General features: G+C 45.3%; 1 protein-coding gene across 1 annotated transcript in view; it reads left to right on the top strand.

Moving 5' to 3' along the window:
- Positions 1–18,733, top strand: part of DLG2 (discs large MAGUK scaffold protein 2) — an 880,772-nt gene that overhangs the window by 702,237 nt on the left and 159,802 nt on the right. Inside the window, exons 16-18 of the mRNA XM_081859540.1 lie at positions 561–716; positions 9,000–9,068; positions 14,825–14,981. Coding sequence (XP_081715666.1) covers positions 561–716; positions 9,000–9,068; positions 14,825–14,981 — 382 coding nt within the window. The remainder of the gene's footprint in view (positions 1–560; positions 717–8,999; positions 9,069–14,824; positions 14,982–18,733) is intronic.

Genomic DNA, 18,733 nt, shown 5'->3' with positions numbered 1-18,733 from the left:
CATCAGTGCATCACACATAAATGTTTGCTAGAAGGGGCTTCCAAACGCCTTTCAACTTTACGGCTACACGTTGTCCTCCCTTGTAGTGTGAATGTGCCTTCCTAACTTTACTGCTAGGATGTCCTAGATCTTTAGTATAAGTGTACGGGTCGAGTTAAAGTCCTTTCAGGGCGGGTTCTGTTGGCTTCCAGAAGGTAAGGAGCGACGCTTTAAACCAGTTTGTTGACTGAGAGTTGAATGTTATGGTACAGCTTTGACACCAGTTTGTTACGGCACACTTTTGTCACCGGTATGTTACGGCACAGCGTTGTCACCGGTTTCCTCCCCCCCAGCTGTCTTGTGTACAGTGCTGTGCCTATCACGTTCTTACTCTTTGTGACTAGCGTATTGTAACTTAACAGAAGTTTCTTTTTCCTTCCTTCCTTGGTGCGTGTATATAACCCTTCTCTTGTCGATACTTCTCTGCATGCTTTGGGGTGCAAATTAGCTGTGTGGCCGGCTGTTTTGCACATGTCGGGGTGCCCGTCTAACCTCTTACTCTTCTCTTCTGTTATCACCAGGCCTCCTGAACCCGTTTACAGCACTGTGAACAAATTCTGTGATAAGCCACCTTCTCCTAGGCACTATTCCCCTGTCGAGTGTGACAAAAGCTTCCTCCTTTCAGCTCCCTATCCCCACTACCACCTAGGCCTGCTCCCTGAATCTGAGATCATCAGGTACTGCATGTGCTTCTTCCTCACTTCCTCATACGAGAATGCATGGGCGCGGCTCAAGTGCGCGGTATTAGGCTCCACCTTTCACCTCCGCAGGAAGGCTCCCTCTGCAGAAAAAAACACAACCTTGTGCTCACTTCGCTTCCACCTCACTGGCTTAAGAGGAAAGGGCCGGCCTTATATTTATTCATTTTTATTGTATTTAGAAGATGCTTTCAGCCGCTCAGTCAGCGAGCTCTCTAAGCGACATATAAGTAGGGTTGGGTTTGGGGCCTTGGCAGCAGCGCAGACATCAGAGAAAGGATGTTGGGTAGAAAGGAAGAGATGGATGTGTATCATTTGGTTGCATTTTATATCCTACCTTTCCTGCAAGTCCTCTGCCCCCATTTTGTTCTCGCAGCACACCCGTTAGGCTGAAAGAAGGTGACTGGCCAAAGATCACCCAGTGAACACCATAGCTGTGGGAGATTTGAACCTGGGTCTTCCGGGTCCTAGTTCAACAATCTATCCAGTGCACCATATAGGAATTAGCTTTATAAAGAGTCAAGAGGTTGTTGCCCACCTAGACGAGTGTTGTCTACCCCAAATGGCACCGGCTCTTTAATGACTGTAGCTAAGCAGATCTCAGTCTGCTCGGTGCCTGTATGAGTGATGGCCTGGGTACCAAGTGTACAACCACCTTGAGTTCCATGATGGAAGAAAGGCGGAATATAAACGCAAGGAAATAAATATCAGGGATGCTGTAGCATGCATTGGCAAAGGGCTGGACGAGAGGACCTTTGAGGTCCTTGTCCATTCTGTGATACCACATGAGAAATCCTGTTGGCCTTTCCTTCCCCCCCTGAGCATCTTGGAGTAGCTTGCTAAAGGGCAAAACCAGGAACAACACAGAGATCCCCCTCAAAGCAGGTCCTGGAATCGAGCTTTGGGGAGACTGTGGGATTTGTCGTGTCTGTACCAAACAGATTTGATTCATTCCCTGCGAGGAAGATGCTTCTCCGCATCCTTACAATGACAGCGTTTGGTTCCGCTGTGTAGCGCAGCAGGCGAGTGAGAGGGAAATGAAGGGGGCACAGCAGAGGCATCCTAGAAAGCAGGCAGGGGATTGGGGTGGGGAGCCTGCCTCTCGGGGAGATACGTATCAGCTGAGCACTGCAGGGTGCAACTTAGCATTAATTAAAGGATTAAGATTCAGCAGCGGCACAGGCACAGGCTGAGCTAATCCACTGTATCAACCATTTCACACCGGTTCTCGGGGACCGTGCTGCTCATGTACATTTTGTTTCAAGATGCATATCGTCGAGTTAATATCCAAGAGCCATCCAGGGCTTTGCTTGCTTTTTACGAGCTTGCTCAATAGGTGTATTTAGAGTGCTGCCAGCTGGCCACTTGCCCCAGCAACAGTAGCCCAAGGTGAGCAAAGGGGAAAACCACAATAAGAGATTTGCTGCTCCTGGCTTTTTCGCTGGGGTGCGTGTGCTGTTTTAGGTACTTCTTGCAACACGAGTGGGGAATCTTTTTCAGCCACATTGCCTTCTGCGCAAGCTTCTGAGGGCTGCATGTCTGTGGTTGGTGGGTCCCAGGAGAGGAAAGGGGCAGAGTAGTTTCAACAAACACTCCTCTCTATCCTCCTTGTCCATTTGTCCTTGTCCATCCCTAGGATGCAGCCCTTGGAAGGTTATCCAAAAGGGAATGTGGCCCTAGAGCTAGAAAACTGCAAAAAAAATTAGGGATAACTGGGTTATCTATGCCAGAAGGCAGAATCCTATGCACGCTTGACTGTAAGTAAGCCCATTGAACGCAATGGGGATGTATAGGGCTGCCCCATGTGCTGCTCTCAGTACTAAACATGCCCTAGTTGTTTGCTGCCAGGATGCAATATTCACAATGCCCCCTCTGCAAAAATAAAAGAGGTTTGTTGAGTTAGCTTATTTATAATTAAACCTGAACATAATCTCATTTAAGTCTGAAATTGTCTGCAGCGATGAGCAAATCAGGTTCTGCTTCAGTAGACTGGGGTTTGTGGTTTTTTCCCCCATGCACATTAAATGGATTAAGGAACGGTCTTCATTTTATCCAGTTGTTTGCTTTGCATTTCAAATTTGCCTTTTTGTTAAAGCAAAACTGCCCATGGCTTTTAGATAAGGAGGCCGCCTTCTGAAGCAAAGAGGCTCTGGGTACCTTTGCAAACAGCATGCTGTGGAAATGTTCCTCAAATGCATCCCCACCCGCTTCATATGCCACAACAGTGGGGGAAGGTGGACCTAAGGCAGCCTTGAGGTTTGATACGGCTATTGGCTGGATCTCTTGCTCCATTGGCTGGCTTACATGATGCAGACTCACCTGGCAGCAGTGAGGAGCAGTCGCACCAGTACTCTGAGAGAATTGGATTTCCCACTAGGTTAGATTACCGCAAGCTATTACACATGGGAAGGGACACGGGTGGCGCTGTGGGTTAAACCACAGAGCCTATGGCTTGCCGATCAGAAGGTCGGCGGTTCGAATCTCCACAATGGGGTGAGCTCCCGTTGCTCGGTCCCTGCTCCTGCCAACTTAGCAGTTTGAAAGCACATCAAAGTGCAAGTAGATAAATAGGTACCACTCCGGCAGGAAGGTAAACGGCTTTTCCGTGCGCTGCTCTGGTTCGCCAGAAGTGGCTTAGTCATGCTGCCACATGACCTGGAAGCTGTATGCCAGCTCCCTCGGCCAGTAAAGCGAGATGAGCGCCACAACCCCAGAGTCGGTCATGATTGGACCTAATGGTCAGGGGCCCCTTTACCATTTTATTACACATGGGGCTGCCTTTGAAGACGGTTCAGAAACTGCAGGTGGTGCAGAATTCAGTGGTCAGGTTGCTGAGGCAACACAGTCTGAGCTTGTAGTACCAATCCCGGCCCAACTGCACTAAGTACCAAATAATTTCTGGGTTCGGTTTCAAAGTGCTTCTTTTGACTTATAAAGTCTTGTGTGGCTCAGGACCCAAATACCTCAAGGACCACCTCTCCCCATGTGAACCAACCTGGACTCTGCAGTTGTCACCCAAGTCCTTTGTGTATGTGTCCCCTCCACGGGAGGTGCAGAGGGTGGCAACAAGAGAACAGGCCTTCTCTGTGGTGGCCCCCTTGTTCATTGAATGTTATCCTCAGGGAGGATAACATCTGGCACTATCACTATGTGATTTTAGGCAACAGGCCTCTTATTCACCTAGGCCTTTGGATCTCAATTTTCTGTTTATATTTCAGCAGGATAGACAGGAGTTGGATCTGATAAGTAGATTAGACAGACAGACAGACAAACAGACAGACAGACAGACAGAGATGATAGATAGATAGATAGATAGATAGATAGATAGATAGAAGATGATAGATAGATAGATAGATAGACAGACAGACAGACAGACAGACAGACAGACAGACAGATGATAGATAACTTTAAGCTGTTTTATACTTGTTTTTAATGTTCATTTTTTGCAAGTTGCTTTGAAAAAGCAACTAACCAATGTAACAATAAATAAATAATGTAGCATCACTCTGGAGCATTGTGGGAAATTCAACATGCAGTTGATTATTCCCATCCTCAACCACACAAAACTGATTGGTGCACCAGTTTTTTGTTTTTCTTTTGTGGGGGGGCAGGGATGAGTCAGTGATGGAACTCCAGAACCCCTGTAGCTGCTTGAAGGTGCTTGATTCCTTCACCAGACCTGTGTCTGCTACCTGCTGGTAGTGTCAATTCGGTTTCCATAAACCATGTTTCATTCCAGCCATTCGCGGCCCTAATTTCACTACACCCTTTCTATGTGCATGAATAGTGCGCCCTTTCTGTGTGCATGAATTGTACACCCACCAGCATTGCACGGATGAAAACAGGACTCTCTTTCAGCGAGGGATGGGGGGGGACCTATAGCACTCCCCCCCCCCCAAGGCTGCTGAACTACAACTCCCTTCATCCCCTTGGCTGGGGCTGATGTGAGTTGGATTCCAGTGTCTGTATAGGGTCACAGGTTTCCCAGCACTGCTTCTAACCAACAGATAAAGCAAGGCGATAAAGGCTGAGGTGCAACTTCTGCCTGTTGTTTCCCTGTTAATTTGCTGACTCCTCTCTCTGACTCCCCACACCCCTGCTATTTTAACATTTCAGATTGTGGTGTGTGTGTTTTATCTCGCTGCCGTGCTTGTCGTTTTTGGCATTTTCCCAAGTCACTTTGAGCAGCGTTTTTCTATGAAAGGCAACTGGTCCATTCACAAACTTACAGCTGTTTACTCAGAAATAAGCCTCGCTCTCTTCAAGGGGGCTTATTACCAAGTCAGTCTACATAAGATTGCAACCTTAAACATCATTGTTATTGCTTTTATTAATAATAAAAACGACGGTGGCGGTTTCTCAAACTTCACAAACCAAATCTTGCTAAGCCTTTAAGGAGATCTTGGAGTGCTGAGCTTGGCATCTCTGCCTTTATTTAATCAGCTCCAGCAGCACTGACTGCATGTGTGCTTTTAAGCCTTGGAGTGCCAAGGTGAAATCACAGCCCTAGCTTCTGTTTGTGAGCGGACTCTGTTATTATATCTAATTCAATAGAAAATAATATTTCATTCATGAGCCCATGCATCATTTTTTTATGTCTGCATTGCTTTTTGGCTTGGAGTCTGTATTCCCTCCCTCCCTCCCTCCCTCCCTCTCTCTCTCTCTCTCTCTCTCTCTCTCTCTCTCTCTTTCCTTCCTTCCTTCCTTCCTTCCTTCCTTCCTTCCTTCCTTCCGTTTCTTCTTGTGGTTGAGATTGTTGTGTTTCTGCACGCTGCATGCGCCACCTTTAATTACCGTATTTTTCGCTCTATAAGACTCACTTTTTCCCTCCTAAAAAGTAAGGGGAAATGTGTGTGCGTCTTATGGAGCGAATGCAGGCTGCGCAGCTATCCCAGAAGCCAGGACAGCAAGAGGGATTACTGCTTTCACTGCGCAGTGATCCCTCTTGCTGTTCTGGCTTCTGAGATTAAGATTTATTTTTTTCTTGTCTTCCTCCTCCAAAAACTAGGTGCGTCTTGTGGTCTGGTGCATCTTATAGAGCGAAAAATACGGTAATTGAAGCTTCAGTCCTATTCAGCAGTAAGCCCCATTGACTTCAGTAGGACTTATCTCTTTGTAGACATGTTAACACTTCTGCTGCAAGTTTACTTTCTATCACCTCTGCAACCAGCAGAGCCTTGGGGTGCATTTAGTTACACGGCAGGTTGCATGCACGGAAACTATTCTTCAAAAGACTGTGGAGCAACCACTGTTCTTTTAAGAAGGTGAGGGGGTTTCAGTCCACATTTAAAAAATGAAGCTGCCTAATTCACATTTGCTGAAACAATAGAAACACGCCCCCCCCCCCATAATCCACATGTCTCCAAATTTTGATGTGCAGTTCTCTTGCTGTGTAATATGCACAAAAATGCATATACTGAAGCAAAAAGGGCATTAAAATGCATATATTAGTGAAAGTAACATTTAAAATACATTATATTAGGGGAATTTGCTTTGCAAAAAATGTGTGTATTAGGTGAAATCTGTACTAAAATACATGAATTTGCATGAGGACTTGTGTTGCTGTTGTTGTTGTTGTTGTTGTTGTTAATTAAAAATTTGAAAACTGAGGAACTGAGAAAAACCAAAACTGACATATTCACCCATCCCTAGAATTTGCTGAAAAAGCAGAAGGAAAGAGAAGTGATTTGGAAAACATCTATGTTGGGTTGTCTCTACACCTATCACAACTCAATTAAAACTTTTTGCACATACCCTCACTTCCATGGACAATAGTGTGCTATCAACTGTGCTGTTGTTTTTTGAAGACACTTGTTCAGATGTGCGCACTCCAGATCATCCAACAAATCAAAATAATATAAAAGTAAACAATATGGTTCAAAACATGGTAGAATGTTGCTGGAGATAGGTTAGCCTTACCTGTCTTTGCCTCAAAGCAAAGAATATTGTGCAATATGTTCTGCTCCGCTGGAATACTGTGGGAGGGAAGCACACGACCTCCAACAGTATACAAATTCAAGGCTCATAAATTTAGCTGTGTTGCTCATCATGAATCCATGTAAATTTGGGGGCTGTTTTGGTTGCATGTTTGTTCATAAATGCGGATGTTACATACATTGGTTTAAATTTCTGGCACACTTCTTAAGACTAATTGGAGAGGGTGAGTTAAAATTCTGCAGATTGTTTCCTTTCCTTTCCTCCAAAAGAAGTCGTTCCATCAGCTGGATTGTTCTGTAGTCCTTCTTTGCACTTTCCCAGGTGGAAAGGGAGTCCGTAAGCTGTTCCTTTTCAAAGCATCCTCAAGACGCCAGACAGACATAGCCAGTTTCCCTGAAGGAGTTGCGGAACGGAACTGTGTTTGACTTGCATTGTGTCAAAAGTATCTTGTGTTGTTTGCTAGCTCTGCCTCATTGGCCCACTTTACATTTTTCTGTTCCATTCAATTAACTCGTCCAAGTCATCTGTGCAGACAGGAAAGGGAGGAGGAAGAGAGCAACCATGTTAAATTAGCATCAAGCTAGTCGGTTCTGCAGTTGCTGTGTTTGCAAACTATTTTGGTTACCCGCCATATTCCAATTCCATACACATTTTCCCCAATCAGGCAGTGGGTGGGTGGGGGGCCTCTGATAAAGGCACACAGAATGCCTTTATCTATCCCATTCACTTCAATGGAACAAGTGCCTGCATCTCTGCATCCCTCCATTGAACTAACTGGAGTTTTGTATGTGCCTCGGAGGGCACATGAAGATCCATGCTGCAGTGATCGTGCTCCAAAGGGCTACAGAAGGAGCATGTCCCATTATCCTCAACATAGGGAATACCTGTGAGAACAATGGAATTCCAGGCATGAATCATTCCTCACTGGATCGTACAATGATCTATGCAACTGTGGCAGGGTCCCCCAACTGATCCTGGGCTCGCCACAACACTGATAAAACCAGTGGGTCCCACAAGATAACTTCGGGGAGGCCATCAGAGGGCTCACAGCTCCACATGAGAGCTGTGGATTTTCCATATTTTGCTGTTGTGGCTGCTTCGGGTGTTAGCAATGCCATCTGGCAATGCTGAAATAACTATCTGGGTCAGTAGCCACAATCAGATATATTTTCAATTGGTGGAACATGCCATGCAGGATAACCAAGAGCCATGACTTTCCAGCATAACAGATCAGCTAAGCTGTGCTGTTGAAGACAAAGAGATATCTAAGCATGCCTTGTGGGGACTTACTGTAAGCCAGTGGCATGTATACACTGGGGAGAAATGTGTACAATCTTGATTTTATCATTTTTCCCTGCAGCAGTTTCCAGGAAACAACTAGCTGTTAAGAAATGGGTCAAATTATGCATCCAGTGATGGTCATTCATAACTGGCAACAGCCCTTCAGGGTCTTGTGTGGAGAGTCTTCTGCACTCTCTGTTATCTGATGCCTGGGACCAAATGGACTAGGGACTGTTTAGATGCAAAGCATAGGAACATAGGAAGGTGGCTTATGCTGAGCCAGACCATTGGTCCATCTAGCTCAACATCGCCTACTAAAGGTAAAGGTGAAGGGACCCCTGACCATTAGGTCCAGTCATGGCCGACTCTGGGGTTGCAGTGCTCATCTCGCTTTATTGGCCGAGGGAGCCGGCGTAAAGATTCCGGGTCTTGTGGCCAGCATGACTAAACCGCTTCTGGCAAACTAGAGCAGCGCACAGAAACGCCGTTTACCTTCCTGCCGGAGCAGGAAGGTACTATTTATCTACTTGCACTTTGAGGTGCTTTCGAACTGCTAGGTTGGCAGGAGCAGGGTCGGAGCAATGGGAGCTCACCCCGTCGCAGGGATTCGAACCGCTGACCTTCTGATTAGCAAGTCCTAGGCTCTGTGGTTTAACCCACAGCGCCACCCATGTCCCATATTTCCTACTACTAAATTATTATTATTCCTGCGGAACGCCCTCCCATCACATGTCAAGGAAACAAACAACTATCTGACTTTTAGAAGACATCTGAAGACAGCCCTGTATGCGGAAGTTTTTAATGTTTTGATGTCTTACTGTGTTTGGTGTTTTAATTTGTTGGAAGCCACCCAGAGTGGCTAGTGGAAACTCGAAATGACGACTTAGCCCAATGTACTGTCTCCACTCAGGAACATGCATATTACTTCTCTGAACCCCAGATCTATGTCGTATTTTGGATCGTCCAGAGCTTGTTGCAATAAGACCGAGAGGCTTTGCGAGCAAATGTTTTTATTCATTCCTCCTTTCTTTCCTATCTATGCAGTCATTCCCAGCACAGCACAGTGACCCGGCCACCCACCGTGAGCATACAGCGGAGCCTTTCTGTGGAAGGGTAAGAGTTTTACTTGGGTCATTATTGCTTTACACCAGTTTTGTGCCACATTGAGTAATATGAGGTTATTTGAGTGTGTACATACACGGACAACTGTGTGCAATTCATATGTGCATTCCTGCTCCCTAGCTCTCAGAACAGCGCTACCTATGATGCCACAGGGAATCCCCTATCTAGGCAGCTGGCAGCTTCAAATCTGCTTTGTCTCAGAAACAGGTGCTCCTTCCACTATTCCCTGAACAGCTTTTGTATCTGTCCCAGACAAAAACAGGCAGTGTGCTTTTCCTGAGCACTGTGCTTCCCTGCAAAACAACATGCTTCCAGTTCTGGCAATAGTTTGTGGGTTCTATGAAATGGGGTAAAAAATACCTGCCCATTCAGAGTGAGGACAGCAAGTATTTGCCCTTGCTCTCAATTGGCTTTGTAACATGGCCACATCTTCCAGTCCTGATTGGTTGTGTGGCAATGTAACAGCATGCCACACAGCAAAGTAGCTGCTGGAAATAGGGGCAGAAAGAAAGGGGAAATCTGGAAGGGGGCAGCTGACATGGTGAAGGGCTGTAGATCAGTGGTAACATCTCCCTTACATGCAGAAGGTCCCTGGTAGAAGGCCATAAACCTCTGCCAGTCAGTGTACAGTATACAGACAGTGCTGAGCACACTATAAAACAGCTCTGAATGTATGTGGAAGGGCCTTAGCTCAGTGGTAGAGCATCTGCTTTGCACACAGAAAGTTGGAGGTTTGATTCCCAGCTTCTCCAGATAGGATAAGGAACTGCTACTGTCTGAAATTCTTCCAGTCAGTGTAGGCAATACAAAGCTAGATGGATCAATGGTCTGACACAGTATAAGGCAGCTTATTACGGTCTTCCTATAGACTGTATTCTTTTTTTAAAAAAAAAATATTTTTATTGGATTTTCAAAATTTTTTTAAACAAACACAAACATATATCATAAACACAAAACACAAAACAGAATATCTGTAGTTTCATACCCTTACAATCATTACCCTCTTTCAGTGACTTCCCCCCACCCCCCCCCAGCCACCTTCCCATTTCATTAAATATCTCAGCAAGTTATTTGTTCAAATCTCTTAAATATTATTCATATCTTTTCTTATAATTTATCCTTTATCCATTTTTACTTTAAATCCCATTATACATATTAAGTTGTTTCTCTAAGGTCGGCCTAATTTCTCTCCCATAAATTCCTTGCTCTTTATATTAAATCAAAAAACAATAATATTTCTATTCTAAACCCCAGACTTTTACCACTCTACACACCCCTCCCCCTCTGTCCCGGTGTTTGCCCCTTCCCACATTAATGTCCAAAAGGAAAAAAAAAAAAAAAACAGATTTAACCCGGATTTCTCACATCAGAGGCCCTTAGGCCCCCGTTAATCACTCTCCAGCAGTTTTGTTTATAGTCCTTTTTATTGATCTTCTCTTCTCGAAGGAATTCTGTCACCAGTTCCTCATATTTTTCAAACAAAAACAGTCTTTGTCCAGGATCAACAAATCTCCCATGTTGCAGCTTAAAGAAGAAGTCTCCATCATACTTATTCGTTCTTTCGTAGCTTAATATTTCAGTTGTTCCAGGGACTTCCATCTTTCTCTCTCTTTGCAGATTTGTGATCCATTGGTTGTCTTTTTCACTTCTTTTCCTTCCAAAAGTTACAGATATTTGATTGCTCTCTTCCTCCTGAACTCCTTCTTCTTTTTCTTCTTTTTCCCCCAGTTCTGAAGTTGTCTCTTTTTCTGCAGCTGCAGATTCTTTTTCCATCCGGTTAGCTCCACCAACAGAGTTGTTTAGTTTAAGATTGAAGGTCATCAGTTGTTCTCTCATGGCTAAGCTCTGCTCTTGCAGAGCTCCCACCAGGGAAAACATTTTTTTTATCTCTGCCAGTAGTTTTCCTTCCGCAGCCATTGCAATGTCTTTAGTTCCCTCCAGGGGGATTTCCATCATAGTTCTTTTCCAACAGTTCGTTACTTTGTTATTCAGAATTAGTTTGTTTCCAGTCAATTTAATGTAACACTTTTAGTCCCAACAATATAGTTATAACACAGTTTTAACTCAATTTCCAAGCTGACGTCCGTTTGACAGCTCTTTTGACAGCTGTCAAACACCTTGTTTTTTCTCTCGGGTTCCCAAGCAGGGCACTGCCCGGGTTCGGGGGGGGGGGGTCCGCCAAAAAGCAAAACCTCTGGGATTCCCCTCTCTTCACTCCAGCACAAGTAACTTTTTCAACCAATTTATGAAAGTGTTCTTTTTCCTTTCAACACCAGAGTCTTTCCGACTTAGTGCTCCTCTCCTTACTTTAAGTCTTTTGGTGGGGGGGGGAGTGTGGACTTCCTTTTTAACACATCCCCCGCTCGTACTCAAATTCAATGATAAAACTTTTAGTGCCAAAATTTCCTTCTACTCACGAGTTGTTTTTTCAGTCCAAATTTCAGGAAGAAAGATAGCGCTCTCCGGTCATGGCTCGCGGCTTCGCTCCGCCAAGGCAGCGATCGACTCTCAGCTCCACGCCACTCTCCGGTCCCCTCCGTAGCCTTTAAAAAGGCTCTTCGCGGGTCGGGGAGGGCGCTTAAGGTGCCCACCGAGTCTCCATGTCCGCAGGCTTCAGCGCCTGCGGTTTCTGAGGGTCCCCGTGTCGCCGGCACGGCAAGACCCGTCCTTAGCGGAGCCGATTCCCTCCAGAGCTCGGAGGGAATCCGCCATTACCCGTTCGCGCTATCCCGGAAGTCCTATAGACTGTATTCAATGCCAGTCTTATTCAGAGCAGAACTGTTGAAACTAATGGGCATGACTAACTTAGCTTCATTCATTCCAGTTTGGCCGCACTAGATAGCCCTGAAGTCATGCAAGGTGCCTAAAGACGGACTTTATCTTAAGTTTTGCTCACCTCCATGTCCAAACTGAGCTCCTCTTTTCTTCACGGAGTTGCTGTGTTTGGAAAAAAAATGTACTGCTGGGGGAGCCGGAGAATGTCCTCGAGGAACCAGGTGTATCCTATCCCCATCTGACTTCTCTGTGTTGATAGCTCACCAAGGCTTTTATCAGAGTACATGACATGCAGAGATGGCTGCTGCCTATTGGGACCGTTTGGGTGGAAGGCAAGGAAGTCCAAAAAAGGCAGAGCTGGAGCCCATGACAGAGTCAGCCAATGACAGGCAGAGCCAACTAATTCCAGTTCTGACTCCATCCTCCTCCATGCTGAGCTCTGCAAGGGCAAACCTGAGACTCAGGAGGAAGCTGGTGGGAGCTGGCTGAGGGCAAACTGAGGTTAGTGGGTTAGCTCCCCAGTCACCCTAATGGACCAGCCTTCACTGAGTTCATGGTGTGCAGGGACTTTTCCCAATAGCCTATCCTCCATATGTCTTGGTTTACAACTCCCATAAGCCCCAGCCTACATGGCCAACAGTCTTGCAGGGCTTCAGGAGAAGAAGAGGCTCAAGAGTAAAGCCTACACAGAACCAGAGTGGAGTTCTTAAGACGGTTGGATGGTGTGTCGTACGACTCTTTTGGGCAAATGTTGCCAAATGTATTGCTCTGCTTTCCTTTGGATCACATCAGCGAGGTCGAGAGTGGAGTCTTGTTACAGCCCAGGACCTCCATACACACTACCCAAGCTTGCGCCCATGAGGTCACTTTGGTGCTGCTTTGTTGTTGTTTAGTCGTTTAGTCGTGTCCGACTCTTTGTGACCCCATGGACCAGAGCACGCCAGGCACTTCTGTCTTCCACTGCCTCCCACAGCTTGGTCAAACTCATGCTGGTAGCTTCGAGAACACTCTCCAACCATCTCGTCCTCTGTCATCCCCTTCTCCTTGTGCCCTCCATCTTTCCCAACATCAGGGTCTTTTCCAGGGAGTCTTCTCTTCTCATGAGGTGGCCAAAATATTGGAGCTTCAGCTTCAGGATCTGTCCTTCCAGTGAGCACTCAGGGCTGATTTCCTTCAGAATGGATAGGTTTGATCTTCTTGCAGTCCATGGGACTCTCAAGAGTCTCCTCCAGCACCATAATTCAAAAGCATCGAACAATGCAGGAGGCAGCAGTTGTGAGTTACCAGTCTCTGCAGCCACAGCAGGCGCTGTGACTTCAACCCCAGGTGCACATTCCGTTATCTCTTCAGACAGATGGATGCCAACAACCAGGTTGAGGAAGACTGCTCAACAGAGATTACCTTTTCCTGTTTGGGCTATTTTGGGGGGAGTGGCACCCGATCTATTGGGAACTTATTCAGTGCAATCCCCATTTATACTTCTGGCGCCATTTCAGTGGGTCTTGCTCAGGAGAACTTATCAGTGGACTGGTCTCTTTGTAGCAACAATTTTAGCTCCCTTCTCTGGTGGGTAGCATCTATTCCTACTTTCCTCTGGTCTGCACCTAAAACAAACCAAAAAAAAAACATTATATGACCAATGTTGGATGCTACACATGCCTGCAGCTTCTGAAGAATCTCATCTTTGTTGCTCCAAAATCCCTGGAGCATGGTGAGAAATAAAAATAGAGGAAAGCAGGTAGGGGGAAGAGAGAGAAAGAGGAATGAAATGTGTTTAACTATGGATGGGCAAGAACTGTGGGTGCTCAGAAACTGGACTGCCAGCTCCATCTACTGGCCGGATGCAGGAAATGTATTTGATAGCAGTCCATTCTATTTAACGAAAGGTCTCAGCAGAACTGAGTGGCAGAGTTTCGAACTGTGACTGTGCCACAAGTGCAAGTGAAGACCTCTCCCACATCCCCACCAAGCGGGAGAAAGACCCTCTTCCAAAGATCTCAAAATCCAGGCAGGTACACATGAGGAGATATGGTATTTCAGATAACTTGGACCTAAGCCGTGTAGTTGCGATTCTATTGGATTCCCAGTTGCTGCTGATTTACATTGGCACATGTCTATGTATGCTTGCCTATGTCAACAAAAAGGGAAGTATCTCATTGGTCAATACGATATTAGGATAAGGCAATAGTAAGAATGGAGGATGAAATTGATGGACTATGCAGAATTAGATAAAGTAACAGGAAGGATTCGAAACCTGCGGGACCAGAGATTCTCAGAAGACTGGAGTAAATTTACGGACTGTTTGAAAAGTAACTGTGATGAACAGATTACGTTAGTAGGTTAGCAAGTAGTTTTGTAAGGTGAATTATTTGAAATATTGCAAAAAAGACAATGAGGAGAATTATTAGTTAAAGATAATTAAAGGTAATATGAAATTAAGAAATGCATAATACGTGATAAGAACGGAAAATCATCAGAGGTGTTGACGGAAGTCCAAAAAATATTGTATAAGAGGAGAAGTTCTGTTGTATGAATGTTAATATGTTAAAAATGTATAAAACACAAAGAGATAGCTGAGGGAAGAGAAAGTGAAGAAAAAAAGGATATGGCATCAGCACAGTAAGCTGCCTTGTACTGAATCAAACACAATGGTCCATCTAGCACTTGTTATTATGGAAGGAAATGGAAAGGAACTACTCAAAAGGAGACATATACAATCCAGGCAGCCCAAGACATTTTGGCACCTGAGGCTGGCTTTAAAATGGTCCCTCTCCCACCCCACAAGGGAAGAAGAGGTCAGGGAATATCTACATCAGGAACAAATGGGCAGGGGTCGAGAAAGATCAACATTGGGATCAGCTGTCCTGGTGGACCCTTCTGCCCGAAGCGGTCTTCTCACCTTGCCTCATAGGTGGGCTGGTCCTGAATCCAGGTCTCTTAAATGAATGAGCAATGTCCTTTTCTTTCCACAGAGAACCTCGCAAAGTTGTCCTGCACAAGGGGTCAACGGGGCTTGGGTTCAACATCGTAGGCGGAGAAGACGGCGAAGGCATTTTTGTATCCTTCATCCTAGCGGGTGGGCCAGCCGACCTCAGTGGAGAGCTTCAGAGGGGAGACCAAATTTTATCTGTAAGTATTTCCTATGCACAGAATTAATTTTTAGTTAGTGTAGACCAGTGTTTCCCAAACTTGGGTCTCTAGCTATTTTTTGGACTACAACACCCATCATCCTCACCACTGGTCTTGCTAGTTAGGGATGATAGGAGTTGTAGTCCAAAAACATTTGAAAACGCAAGTTTGGGAAACACTGGCACAAGCCATACACTGTGAGCTAGATGACCAATTGCTCTTAGATGGAGCACAACTTCCTAGGTTCCCAAATGATGCTTTGGTTACCAGCAAAATCTGTCACTATGATAGGCTGTTCTACTCCAACAGCCACCGAGGGTCAAGAGAAGGAGAGATTTGATCACTCCTCCAGTTCCTGGTCCAGCAAACAGGGTCTGTGTTGGCAATATCTCTCCTTGGTCTATCTGCAATCCTGCCTTTTAGCATCATAGCTAAAAGACTGTTGGTTTATCGACACTGTCTACATTGGACAGGCAGTGGCTCTCCATGGTTTCAGAAGTTGTTCCCAACTCTACCTGAAGATGCTAGAGATTGAACCTAGGATCTTCTTGTGCAAGGCAGATGCTCAGGCACTGAGATATGGCCTCTGCAAATCAGGGCAGGCAGGGAGACAGAGAGGCATCTTCTCTGATCCTGTTGAGTCCTGCCTGTCTCAACATTCCTTGCCTACTTTTCCATCACATGCTGAGAACCCAAAACAGTTCATTGCAGGAGGGAACTCAGGTTGACATTCAGTTCCCCCTTTCCCCCTAGAGAGCAAAGAACCAAGTTTTATTGATGTCTTTAGTTATTTATTTTTATTTTTATTTGCTTTAAGAGAGCCAGCGTGGTGCAGTGCATAAGAGCGGGGGACTCGTAATCTGGTGAACTGGGTTCACTTCCCCGCTCCTCCACATGCAGCTGCTGGGTGACCTTGGGCCAGTCACACTTCTCTGAAGTCTCTCAGCCTCACACACCTTACAGAGTGTTTGTTGTGGGGGAGGAAGGGAAAGGAGAATGTTAGCTGCTTTGAGACTCCTTTGGGTAGTGATAAAGCGGGATATCAAGTCCAAACTCCTCCTCCTCCTCCTCCTCCTCTTTTTCTTCTTCTTCAGATCAAGTCTGCCATCTAGTGGGTATGAATGAGCATGGCATACACCCCAGGCACACTCTCAGATGAGCCATGCAGAGCTTGTTATCTCTCTGTTCTTAATGAATTGGACTACAGCTCTTCAATTTATTTTCCAAATTTGCAATGGATTATATATCTATATGCACATAAGAAGGTTAGATTGGCCTCAGCCAGGGCCAGGGCCTTTTCAGCTCTGGCCCCGACCTGGTGGAACATCCTACTGCAGGAGATCAGGGCCTGCAAGACAGAGCTGTTCTGCCTGGCCTTTGGGTTGGACTCAGTCTAACCCTCCCCCCCCCCATTTTTATTTTATTTTATTTTATTTGATGGAACCCCTTATATGGGATTTTGTATATAAATTTTCGCTCACCTCTTATTGCTGGCCCATGTAGGACCAGCATGGATACTTGGCCCCAGTGAATATTTGACGTTTTCTCCCCTTACGGCTTTGATCTACAGGCTACCACTAAAACGAGGCTGCATGTTAAGCTGCATTTTAAACTGTAGTCTAATTTATATTTCAATCAACTGTTTGTTTGGGTTTGTTTTTTCTTTTTAAAAATGTTTTTACTGTATTTATATTCGGTGTTAGCCGCCCTAGCCCTGTCTTGGCCGGGGAGGGCAGGGTATAAATAAAAATTTATTTATTTATATTTTTATTATTATTATTATAAAAGCTTTGTAAGCCTTTGGATACGTTTTGTGCATTTAGCACCTGTGACATTACCATAATTGCCCTTTCCTTTTTACACTGATAGCGTGGAATTTGGAAATAATGCTTCTCTAAGGAATGTGCAGAGTTAAATGAACACACATTTCCAGAGATCCCAAAGCTGGTTCTCAATTTCTGCTCGCAATCTGCCCCCCGAAACAAAACTCAGGTCAATGCTATCCTGATAGGAGCTGGTTTCATCATCAACATCCGTGTCAAACATTTCAAGAGAGAGAGTTTGATAGACATGAGACCACCATGAAAAAATGCCTTGGAGCTGATCTTATGATCAAGGATGGAGGCAAAGTGTCATCTGGTCCAGCCCCTTGCAATTTTTCAGGGAGGCCTGGAGGACCTTTGCCCTCCAGATATTGTCAGACTGCAAATCTCATCAGCTCCAGCCAGCATGAATGATAGTCAGGGATGCTGGAAGCTGGAGTCCAGCAATGTCTGCAGGGCCGAAGGTTCCTACGTCATCAATATCTCGGGGACAAAGATAACAGACTGGAGTGGAACTTGACTGGCACCCAGTAAGCTTAGGCCACAGCAGCAGTCTTGAAGTGCAGAGTCATCATTGCCTGCAGTCACCTCTGGTCCGGTGCCAAGGAATTTTAGCTGCATTCTCTGCAAGAGACAAATAAGCTGCTTGGCATAATCTTGGCATGCAAAAAACAAACAAAAAACAACAACAACAACACCCAGTGCTTTGTGTTTCATCAGTCAAATGGAAGAGAAGCAATCATCCAATTAGGCTTTGTGTATTTCCTCCAGCGAATTTGGAATGGAGCAGAGTTTAAGTTAATCAAGCACAAATAGCAACAATAAATGCATCCTTCCATATCCATCCCAAGTAAAAAAATAAGGGGGGGGATGTTGTTCAAGTCTTTTCCAAGGCAGTTGTTGTTGTTATTGTTTAGTCGTTTAGTCGTGTCCGACTCTTCGTGACCCCCTGGACCAGAGCACGCCAGGCACTCCTGTCTTCCACTGCCTCCCGCAGTTTGGTCAAACTCATGCTGGTCGCTTCGAGCACACTGTCCAACCATCTCGTCCTCTGTCGTCCCCTTCTCCTTGTGCTCTCCATCTTTCCCAACATCAGGGTCTTTTCCAGGGAGTCTTCTCTTCTCATGAGGTGGCCAAAGTATTTGAGCCTCAGCTTCAGGATCTGTCCTTCCAGTGGGCACTCAGGGCTGATTTCCTTAAGAATGGATAGGTTTGATCTTCTTGCATATCTGGGACTCTCAAGAGTCTCCTCCAGCACCATAATGCAAAAGCATCAATTCTTTGGCGATCAGCCTTCTTTATGGTCCAGCTCTCACTTCCATACATCACTACTGGGAAAACCATGGCTTTAACTATACGGACCTTTGTTGGCAAGGTGAAGTCTCTGCAAGGCAGTTATCACTAAGCAATTTACTGAAGCAAGGCCACTGGTGGTTAGATTTCAGCAAAAACAAACACACACACAAAAAACACACAAAAAAACCAACAACAACTTAGGTTTGCTTGCCAAAATACTTAAGAAGTAGAAAGGTAGGAAAGACCCAGCCAATAGAGATGCAGGGGGTTGTAGTCAACTAAGTTTTACTCAGAACAAACCCACTGAGATCAATGAACATGAATAAATTGAGTCAATTGATTTCAATGCGTCTACTCTGAGTAAGACGTAGCTGAATACCACCCATTGCTGCGACCCTCCAGTCATCAGAGACGTATTGTTCTTATTTCTTTCCTATGTGCTTCACTTCCTGTGAAGCATCTTAAAGCCATTTCACCACACAGTAAAAAGCCATGTCGCCTCTAAACAGTTGCCTCTATAAAATGCCATTTCAGATAAATACAGATACTGGCTAGGATATCAAAAAAAAATGTCCACGTGGAGGGTTTGTTGAAAGAAGAAAGTCTTCAACCAGAGCTGGAAAGAAAAAAAAA

Source organism: Podarcis erhardii (genome assembly GCF_964252035.2).
Source record: "Podarcis erhardii genome assembly, chromosome: 4".
In the NCBI taxonomy this organism is placed as follows: Eukaryota; Metazoa; Chordata; class Lepidosauria; order Squamata; family Lacertidae; genus Podarcis; species Podarcis erhardii.
This window is presented reverse-complemented; position numbering and strand designations above follow the sequence as displayed.